The following is an 11,328-nucleotide window of genomic DNA, read 5'->3' as shown; positions in this document are numbered from 1 at the left end:
CAAAGTGCGGCCCGAGGGCCATTTGCGGCCCTTGGAGTGATTTTGTGCGGCCCACAGCTGCAGTTCAAGAATGGTATCATTTTGGCCAGCAGCTTAAGAGGTCGATGCAGACTTTCTGCAGATTAGTTGGTAATCCTTTTTTTAAAATATAATGTTTAGGTTTAAAAGCAAAATGGATGAAAAACAATCTTCTCAAAATGAGCAATATTAAAAGTATAACCTTTTTATTTTCATTTCGTGGCACAAAACACCAAAAACCTTTTCTGATTTCTACCAGAAAGGAGACTTTTGGATAATGATGCATACAACTTGTCTAAATGTTGCAGATGATAAAACAATCAAGAGGGAAATTGGACATTTTTCAATGAATATAACGTGGTATCATCTACATACGAGTTGATCAACTTTATCAATGAATCTGTTGTAGCGACTGACAGCTGGATGGTTTTTCAGAACTTCCATCAACCTTTTGGTCGGTCCATGGTCCAAAATGCTGATTGACCCCCTTTTAAAAAGGACTCTTACTCAAATTACACTTTTGTTGTTGAGAACAAACTAAAATGAACGTTCCAAACACAAGAAAACAACAAACATAAACCCAACAAATCAAATCCTTTTGAATAAAAATATCAGTTTAGTGTTTATGAGGCTTTTAATATTTTGGATCTACAACCATTTAAAACTCTTTCTCCAACATATTGCTCACATTGAGAGTTAAATTCACATTTTTGTGGTCCATCATTCCTTTCATCTGGATAGCTTTGGCACATATATGAAAAAGTTTGGACACCCCTGTCTTAGAGAATTCATAAATGGCTATAATTTAGACTATTTGATTGATACTGCGCTAAAAATTGGTGTGGATGTACCGGAGCGTGACTTAATACGTAATCTAAGTGTTACTCAAAGCATGCGATCTATGCATACAATAACATTATCTGTTGGAGTCAACCCTATTTGTCTGTTAGCAAAATATCTTACGAACCATTTGATGAATTTTAATTAAACTCTTATAAACTAATCACCGGATGTACTCCTACAATTAATAGTCAGATTAATATTGATGATCCGGTGTTTTGTTTTGGTTTAAGTTGGGTTTGCAAATACATTTTCTCAGAAAAGTGACTTTTTCTGAGAGTTAGTACAATATATAATATTATGTCACATTTAAGCAGAAGAACAAGCGACTCTGTCAAAACTGCCCTGGGATCAGTCACTAACTTTATTCAAAGGATTTAATATGAACAGAGATTGTTCCTCTGCAGAACAGATTTCTCACAGACTCTTATTCTGCCATGTTTAGCACATCTGCTGCAGTAAATTAAAACAACCAGCTCAGCGATATAAAATAATGTAGTATTTTCCATAATTCTTTACAATACCCATCAATGTTTATTGTACAACAGTCACCACGTATCTTATTATATGAATATAAATGTAGAATTCATTCTATCCGTTAGATTAAAAGCGCTCTGCTGGAACCGGAGTCTGTTCTTTAATTGGACATTTTTCCACACAGTCTACAACACTCTGCTTCTTTGGCTTGTTTGTCGATGGCACTTTTACAGAATAGTTTGCATAACATAAAAACTCCATACCACTGCCTGGCACGCGGTTGACAACCTTGATGAATCACCGAGCATGAGACTAAGGGTGTACTTAGAGAAAGAAAAATCCAACATCTGTCAGGATCGTGCAAGCACGGAAAATAAATAGCTTGTCAGATCAAGGGAAGGAAAGAAAATCTCCGCGCTGCTCAAACTAAACATCTTCATTCCGTTTTTGATTCGTTCTCAAGTCCTTCATGTGAACTCAAATAGCGTCTTTGTCGAACTCACAAACGAAATACATGGTGGGATGGCACGCCACATCTGTCCACTCCCCGGAGGCCACCATCTCGGCACAGTCCTCGTCGTCGTACGCGTTGTTGGGCTCCCCTTTTTTCCATTTGCTGAAGGTGGTCATGGGGGAGCGATCCACGTAGGTGAATTTCCCTTCGTGGTCAAGGTCGTGAATTCCAATGTAAACTCTGCTCAGGCCTGCGTCGGTTATACATCCCGCAACGGCTGCGTTGGCGCCGTCGTCCTTTGGCATGGCCAGGTGCCCCCCCCTCGACTGACAGTGGACCTCGGCGTCGGCGTAGCGCTTCGCTTCCTTCACCAGCAGATAGACCTTACTCTCCGTCTCCTTCATGCCGGCAACAGCTGCAGGGGAGGGCAGTGCTGAAAAATGAGCACCTAATTTTCTATAAATCTCTTATTGACATGTCCGCCAATTTCACTTCTAAGCCGTTACAACAAGCATGGGAGAGCCTGATAGTATATTTACACATGTTTGTATGCACACACAAATTCAGTAGGTTTATAAATATTGCTCAGATAATACCATTTTTGATGAATTTCAGCTCGGAGGACAGTTGCGACACCAGAATGTCCATTTCTCCAATCATCTTTCTTATTGATGTGCACTCGCATGGCACGCCTGAGAAGGCAAAATAACTTTCACTAAAAACACTGACCGTGTCCCTGGAAACCATGTTTGACAAACTGGATGCCTTCGTTTCTCACCTGGTTCTCCATTAGGACCACTTGGGCCTGGCTCGCCCATGTCTCCTTTAAATCCTAAAACCAAAACAATATAATCAATCAACTGCGTACCGTGTTTTAAATTTACTTCATCCATCCCTGAACGAGTACATCTTTGGATAATTGTATCACCTTTAAATCCACTTGGGCCAACTTTCCCATGACGTCCCATAATGCCTTTCTGTCCTTGAAGCCCAGGTTGCCCTAGAAAGTGTACATTGTAAGGCTATATATTGTATTTTCCACCATAAACATCGCACCGCCCTATAATCAGTCCAAATATGTCTAATAATGTGGAAAAACACATAAATATGTTTATGTCGCATCTATTATGAGTCACTGCTGACAACCCGGAAATGTGGGCCAGTGTTGTGCCAAAAACCGATTGGCTGCCAAATGACAGCCGCGGGAACGTGCACAGGAGGACTTTGACAAGAATTTAACAAGATTAACATTTAAAAACAATTATTTGTTTGCTCGAAATTATAGCAAAGACGTGTCTCAATCTGACTTTTCCTTAATAAATGCACTTTGACGGTCAAATCAGTTGCATTTCAAAAGCCGATATGCGGAAACATGAACGCCCAGAGGGCAACTCGCTGTCCATTTCTTTGAAATTTAACAAGATAACCATCTAAAAACAATTATGTGTTTGCTCAACTTTATAGTAAAGGTGTGTCTCAGTTGAACTTTTACTTAATAAAAAGGACTTCAATGTTTAAATCAGCTTCTTTTCACCGGGGCGGGGCAGTGAAGCTGATTTGACAGTTTCTCCAGGCAGATGACGGTGGGTTGGTACGGCAAGCCGATTGTGTCATTAATAGCCACTTTTACCTATTACATGATACAATGGCATGCCATACTCCTCGAGTACCGTCTAATGGCTGAAAATGTTAGTTCAATATGTTCAACGTCAGAATGAATGAAAACAGTCATATCTCAGCCAAAATTTGGTTTATAAATATGGTCGCTTCGTCGTATAAGTCGCAGGGCATGTAAATTATGCAAACAAATACGACTTATAGGTTGAAAAATACGGTAACTAAAAAGCAACATTTTTACAGTTTTACAAAATAACTGCACTTTAAATTTTTTCTCATAAACCACCATTTACTTCTGTTGAGGTCGTGTTAATTAAAATCAGGAAACACTTCCCTCCTCATTAAAGGCTTCAGTAAACACTTGGACTCCACAAATCATCTCTCCTCCAACCTCAGATCCCAGTGTAAACACTGAGCATCTCTGGCTGGCCTGTTGCTGATGTAACGGCACACTATCAGCCAAAGAAATGTGATCTTTGACCCAGTTTTAGCTGCAATCACTGAGTTTAAGAAAGTGTGTGCCTCTGCTCTTGTTTTATGTTTTTCCCAACTCCCAAATGCTAGGTTTATTCTTAAGAAAGACATTTTAAGGGGGTTGTTTGTGTGCAAACGTATACCAATCTCTCCTGGAGGACCAACTCTCCCTGGTCGTCCAGGTGCTCCTTTTTGTCCTTTGTCTCCTGGTTCTCCTTTAGCAGAGAAAGAATAATAAAAAAAAGTTGTTTAAATGTACTTTTGTCCATTAAATTCCCATCAAATATGAACGCTCATAAGAAAGCTCGGATACCAACGTGCCTTTGAGTCCAGGGACAAGAATCTGAACGGTACAGGAGTCCTCAGCCATGTGCTGTCCAAATGAAATCTGAAGTGGTAATAAACTCATCACAGACAGCAGCACTGCAGGAAGCACCAGTTTTCCTCCTCTCATTCTTCTATGCAGCCCAGGAAAGAGAAAAGAGAAAGGAGCACAATAAAGAAAAACAAATAAGTGTTAAGGGTTTAAAATAGAAACGAGCCCAAACTAAAATGTTACATCTTGATTGAATCTTTATTAAAGAAAAAGGGACATATTCCAGGACCAGTTTCCTGAAGATGCTTGATTTAAAGGCTTGGGAGAAACACTCAGCTGCACACTTGTTAAAAAAAAAAAAAAATCACGAGTCCGCTGTAATAGACTACAAACTTTATCATTTTAGTCTACCTGCAAACACTAACAATTATTATTAGTAGTATTTTGCCTAAACGGTTAACTTTGCTTACCTGTAGAAGTGTTTTCCACACAGAGAAGAAGTTATTCCAACTTAGAACGAGCTTTGATTGTGATGGTACTCCAACAGGCACATTTCATGTTCCTCCCCAGGCAACGCAGAATGTGTGTGTTATAAACATTTCACAGATTAAGTCCAAAGCAGTTGGGGCCCTGCAGATAATTGGCTGAAAAAGCTGTTGGGTGATTGATGGCAGGGAGGCCCGTTACAACCTCTGTACTACCAGATTATCAAAATAAAATGGATGGTTTAAATTAATCCAATAAATGCACAACATTGTTGCCATAATAGCCAAAGAAATGTAAAAATGAAAGTGTTTACCCTGATCAAATGTTCTTCTAAGTTTTGTCATCAAATCTTTATCGTGTCAAAGCCTTGTTGGTTGTGAGTCGATTCTCAAATGCCTTAAAGTGACTCATATAAATGTTTGATATTTCTGCTGTTTTCTCCCCAGTCTGTTCTTTTTTAGTGTAGCTGAATTGCACCAACTATAAGGTTGAGTTTGGGTTCAAAAAGATGTTATTGCCTGTTTGGCCACATGAGGGCGCCATTGCCCATGCAAGGAGACGGATGGCACCTTGACCCAAAGTACTCATCACAAAATTTGTCCTTTTGCACAAAATAACCATGACAGAAATAACATTAAATATTTTTTAAAGTGTGTGTTGTTGAATCCACACTGAAATATCAGAGCCTGTGTGTCTTTAGTTGTGTTTGCATAGTGTTTAGGATGAATTCCAGTCACCCACCTGGACTTAAATGAATATATTATGACTAAAATGTCATCATAAAAAAATGTAGATTTGTTTATATGCTGTCCATCTTGTGTCAGTAATCGGATATGGTCCAGCACAAAAGCATCAGATGACCTAATTAGATTCATAAACCCTGTGGCAGCCAGTGTTTCAACTGCGGATTAGATGTCTCCTTCAAAAACACCCCCCAAAAGTTTTAGATTACAAGCTTCTCAAATATTTATGACTCTCAAGGCAGCATGCGCAGTCTCTTCATCGCAGTCACTGAAGTGGTCAGTTGTTTGAATTTTAATTTAGCTTCAATTTTGCAAAGATGGAAAACACAAAAATAAACATGATAGCAGGAGCTGGTTTAAGTGGCGACATGTCACGTTGGTTCAATGACATAATCATAAACACATATATTTTATTATTTTTGTTTATGTGTCTCATTTGAGTGTTTTCATATCGTCCACAGCATCCGTCAAACACCATGTTTATTAGATCAGATGCCACTATGTTTGCTTCAGGAAAAGAAATCTTCAATAATAAACTTTTTTTTTAATCCACCTGCTCAATTCTTCATGTATTTTTCCTACGGAGTCAGTGTTTTTTTCTCTCTCTCAGCGTCCGACGGTAGATATTCCGAGCAACACGTCAACGCACCTCCATGGTGACGTCACCGGCGCTCACCGTTGGGGGCGCGAGCTCAGCAGGTTGCTGCTCATCCGTCCTGTGCCGCGGCGGCATCAAACGCAGACAAAACCTGGAGCATTTCCTCAAACCTCAGACCCGCGTGAGGGACACGCGCGTCACAGCTGTCCCCCTGCACGTGAACCTGACTGTCTGAAGGACAATTCTCGTAAGTGTGTCGACTTTTGTCCAACTTTTAATTGTTTTTAAAGCGACAAGACAGAAACAGCTGGTGCTACTTTAACAATAGGCTCATTAAAGCTCCTTTGTGGACTTTTAAGTATAGTAACTTTTTATAATTATTCCATGTTTAAACTAGTGCGTAACAGTCAACTTATAAAGCGTTATTTACGAAGTAATATGAATGAATGAAACGTTATCTTATCCTTTAGCTATGATTTGTCCTTTATAATAAGTTAACTTTAAAGGTTTCTCTTATTTTATTTTATTTTATCCACTACTGCCCTCTCCTTTGTTAAACCCTGTTTTTCCGGCATTTGTTTTTAAATGCAACCCATAGTGGAAACTGTACATCTTTCCCACTCCAGTAGTCCAGTGCATTTTCCATTCTCCTTTGACCTGGTGAAGAACAGGAAACAAGTGGCAGGAAATAAGAGGCGTGCTTTTTTGTGTCCTGCTTTAACTCTGGGCCAGTCTCCATGAATATTTGTGTTTCTTGCTCTTTGATTTGCATTGTCCCAAGGCTGAAGGCTGACTTCTACTGGTTTCCACCTCCGGTCTGCCTCACCTCTCTGGATTAGGGTCAAATACTAAGAGGATTTAACTCTGCAGAGTCAAAGTTTCTCGTGAAGGGCTTGTCTCAGTTTGATTAGAGGTGAGACACTTTTGTTGTGTATTGTCCCAGATGGAGTGAGAGCAAAATGATTCCTACAGTTCGGAGCACAAATCAGCTTTGTGGGACGTCAGTGCACTCGATATTTCCAACATACGGAAAGTTGTGTTGTCGTGTCATCGGTCATCAGCTGAGTTTATTTCCCGACAGCTTCTAATTCAACCGCAGTGAAGTTGTGAACTTTGGTGTTGCGTTGTGGTTATCACCGTCTTAACAAAACAGCCTTGATCCAACACTCGAAGGTTGTTGTTGATAGCAGCTGCTTTCTTTTCCCCTGATGTTTCATTTTGGAATCCTTTAGTTCAAGTTACTGGGATGGACTTGCGACCTTTCCAGTCCCCCGCCTCTTGCACAGTGATAGCTGGACATGGGCACCAGTGACCCCCCGTGACCCGAAAAAGCAAGCGGGTAAAGATGATGGATGGACAGTTCAAGTTAAAAAGAACGACAATATTGCTTCCATTTGTGGTGTTGACTCTGATTAGTTCAGTTACCGGTACATGCTTTCTTTAAAATGTTTTTTTTTTTTTAATTCTTCCTACACAAAGATTGTGTTTTGAAGCTCCTTTAGTTGAAATAATTTGGTTGACCAAGACCAGACCGGTCGTGTTCCTATTAACAAAGCGTTGAGAGTCTAACTTCAGTTTCAACAGGTGTAAGCATGCACAAATGTGTTAATTGTATCCAATCAAAACTGTTAAATAGTGTTAAATCAGTAATGATGCGTAGGCCTGTCGCAATAAACGATAAATCAATTAATCGCATGATAAATGAAAATTATCGACCTCATTTTCATTTACCGGCTTTATCGTTTCTTCGTGTCTCTCTCTTTCTACTGAAGACACTGGATGACAAAAGGCTCAACTCCGGTGTTCTTCACCGACTCCTCCCTTTCTCTTTTCTCTTTAAAATCTGCTTTTAATGATCCAAAATCGCGTTTTTGGATCATTAAAAGCAGCTAAGCTGAGAAGCTAAGCTACAAGCTAAGCTAACAGGCCGATCTCGGGAAAAAACCTCTGTCTTGCCGAAGCGCCAAACTTCACGGTTGAAACCCGTGCCTTCTTCTAAAAAGTTGTTTTTCTCTGCAAAAAGAAGCTGAGAACTTGTTTATTTTTATTTTTTTATTAAAGGCTTTGTGTGAAAAATGCTAAAGATCCTGATGCATGCTCAATGCTATGATATGCTATAGCTAGCTACACTAGCTATGCTAAAGAGCTCAAACCACATCGAGTGTCCGCCATTTTGAGAACCGTAAAACAGGAAGAGACGCAGCCCACGTCACGTCAAGGGGCCTCCCTCCCATTTTTCTTAAAGAGACACGCCGCTCGCTCCTTCACTACCTATCCTTTGGTTCAAACCATTTTATACTGCCATCCAGTGGTCAAATACAGGTACTACACACAAAAATTAACCAACATTTCTTATTAAATTTGACAATTACTAATTAATGACAAATTTTAAACAGTATTATTACGTATCGCAATAATTTCTGAGACAATTAATTGCCCTGCAACATGTGTTATCGTGACAGGCCTAGTGGTGCATACTGCGTGTTAAAGCAGATGAGAAATGGGTTCATTCAAATTCTGCACAGCAACTTAAAGTTGTCTCCGTGTTTTCAAAGTCCTCACGGTCTCATTGACTGCAGCTTGGACATCCTTTGCATAACTTCCAGAACACTTTTACAAACTACACAAACACAGGTGAGAGGTGTGTTTCTGCAGGAGTACACACCGCAGCACACTTTTAATGGGGCTAGGTGGGAACTGCATTATTTATTGGTGGTTCATGTCTGTGTTATGTAAGATTGCTTTAAAAGCTTATTTTTAGAGCTTTTGTGAAGAGATGCATTGGAACAGCACTGGGTCTAAAATAATGAAACATATTGTATCGGATTGTAATACCTATTTTAAATATATAGAAATAAATAGATAAATCAAAATCAGTATTATCTGATGAGTCAAACATGTTTCAGCAGTTTTCATCCATTTCCATTTATCTCGACTCTGAGGTTTATTAAACACACACACACACACACACACACACACATGGTATCAGTGTTTATCCTGGTTGCAGAAATACTCTGTGGTTTTAGATTAAATCAGACCAACAATCATCTCCGTTCATCAGCTCAGTTGTTGCCCGGCTGCAAACACAACAAATCTGCGAAGATCTTTGAAGAGTTCAACGTCTGTCGCTGTTTCAGTGGCACGTCCAACTTTACAACAGTTTCGTTTTGCATCAAATTGCAGTTTATTAGAAATGCATTGAGTTTATTTTCAGCTTGGCTCGTCTATCTCTGTTAAAAAAATATAAATCTTGTATTCTCCAAATGCCTTTAGTTCAGATGCATTATCTCATGTTTGATAGGACTACCTACTGTAAGTTTTAACTGGACAGGCTTCGGGGGTGATTCGGGGTTATATCATCCGTACAAGGGATTGTAGGAACCCCGCAGGAGGATCTCCAGTCCCGCTCCACTGGGAAATCCTCTCTTATGAGATCAGTGAGGGTGGAGAGAAATGGGTTAATGGGAAACAAAGCAGACAGCAGCAGCTGGTCCAGTCCCGCTCACATAATACAAAGAACTGAGAAATGTCACCGTTGATCAACTTGTTCAGTAAGTTCACCTCATCTGATGACATTCTGGAGTCAGATTTAAGATGGCCGCCTCAGCCAACCGAGCTCACAAAAATTCATCAATTTTACAGATATGGAGCTAAAATGTTGGGTGGTGGTAGCTCAGTCATCCCCAACACATACCCCAAATGCTATACAACACATAAGATTAACCCTGTCTGCCTGTTAGCAAAATATCTCATGAACCACTGGACTGATTTTACTGAAACTCTCATATCACTGGATGTACCTCTACAGCTTATTTACTTTTGGAATCAACCCAATATATAGCAAATATAACAACTATAACTCAAACAGTTTAAGATACTGACCTTGAATTTAATGTGGTAGTAGTTGAGAGTCGTTCTTTACCCGCCTTTGAGCACTAATGAATTGTGCGAGATCCAGCAACATTGAGTGAGTTTGTGCATAATCAGTAAATAGCTATAACTTGTTTATTTCTCATCATAAGATGATTTTAGTTCAAATCTTTGACGTGAAAGCAGCTTGCAATATGAATTCCTCCAAGGAATGCTAGACCTTTTATTTCTAAGACTTTTATTAAATGACGGGCTGTACAAACTGTGATTATTAAAAGCTCACAGGAAGCTGATTTTATTTTAAGCAGGATTAGGTAAGAAATGATGTGCTGTTTATCCCGTTGGATTAGCACTACAGGCATCGATGTTTTATATTAAAGAACTGAAAATATAAAATGACAGCAGCTTTGACTCATCCTCAGTTTTAGAAACGGTTGTAAAAAATGCAAATCAGCGTGTCCAGGTTTGCATATTCCTGAATAAGTATGCGTATTTTTGTTGTATGTGGCCCGTCTTTCACTTTCCGTCCCTTCCTTCAGTTGCCGTGGCAGCGCTGACGGAAGGTGAGCCATGGAGGATGGGAAGCCGGTGTGGGCGCCCCACCCCACTGACGGGTTCCAGCTGGGCACCATCATTGACATAGGAGCCGACGCCCTCAGCATAGAACCACTGAACCAGAAGGGCAAGGTCGGTTATGGCACACAAGCACATACACACAAACCTTCACTCTTTACAATCAAAAAAGGACACTCAGCAAACACACGCATTCACATGTGAATGGGGTCTGGAAAAGTTACAGCTCTGTTCCAGGTGGGCTCAGGTGTGATTTCGGGCTGGAAGGCGTCAGCACAACAGTGTGTGAAACGTGAGCAACATGGAGACCACATGTATAAAAACATAAATAAGTAAAGAGCAGCAGCAGGTGTGCTGATAGCGTTGCCTGGAGTGGGAGCAGCTCATTAGGAGATAAAGGCCTCCTGTTCCACCTGAGTTATCACCTGTCTGCAGCAAACAGCCCTCTGAAGGGGACAGCGCACCTGCTCATTAGCAGCTGCTTCGCTTTATGTTTGTTTTAAGTATTTCATCTCACGTCAAAAATATTCACTGGTTCCAGAGTTTATTGTTTTTTTTTTTTTAATTAGATGAGGAAAAATACTTTTGTATTTATGAATTTCCTGCATCAGAAAATAAATCCACCTCAAGTCATTAGCTTTGTTCAGAATAAGGTACGGATCAGGTTTTGGAATAAATATATATATTTCTTTAGATTAAGATAAAATAGGTCAATTTTGCTATTGCAGTAGTCCTTTCATTATCATAGGGGTTATGTTCCACACACCACCACGATGGATGAAAAACCACAAAGTAGGAATGCTATATTTATTTTAGTATATATATATATATATATATATATATATATACATACATACACATA

General features: G+C 39.8%; 1 protein-coding gene across 1 annotated transcript; it reads right to left on the bottom strand.

The window, feature by feature from the left end:
• Window positions 1-1,812: 1,812 nt before the first annotated feature.
• Window positions 1,813-4,334, bottom strand: LOC119429303 (collectin-11-like). Its single transcript, XM_037696960.1, has 6 exons — window positions 4,202-4,334; window positions 4,024-4,095; window positions 2,718-2,789; window positions 2,568-2,621; window positions 2,386-2,481; window positions 1,813-2,204 (listed from the first exon to the last, which is right to left on the bottom strand). The coding sequence occupies exons 1-6, from the start codon at window positions 4,332-4,334 to the stop codon at window positions 1,813-1,815; spliced, it is 819 nt and encodes a 272-aa protein (XP_037552888.1).
• Window positions 4,335-11,328: the final 6,994 nt, after the last annotated feature.

Source organism: Nematolebias whitei, unplaced genomic scaffold, assembly GCF_014905685.2.
Source record: "Nematolebias whitei isolate Nwh7 unplaced genomic scaffold, NemWhi1 Nwh_scaf_379, whole genome shotgun sequence".
NCBI lineage: Eukaryota > Metazoa > Chordata > Actinopteri > Cyprinodontiformes > Rivulidae > Nematolebias > Nematolebias whitei.
Note: the sequence above shows the minus strand (reverse complement) of the source record. Positions and strands in the feature narration are given on the sequence as shown.

Coding starts and splice junctions, on each gene's coding strand:
- LOC119429303 (XM_037696960.1), bottom strand. CDS start 4,334: ATGAGAGGAGGAAAACTGGTGCTTCCTGCAGTGCTGCTGTCTGTGATG. Junction 4,096..4,201: donor TCTTGTCCCTGGACTCAAAG/GCACGTTGGTAT, acceptor TCTCTGCTAAAG/GAGAACCAGGAGACAAAGGA. Junction 2,205..2,385: donor GCTGAAATTCATCAAAAATG/GTATTATCTGAG, acceptor CCTCCCCTGCAG/CTGTTGCCGGCATGAAGGAG.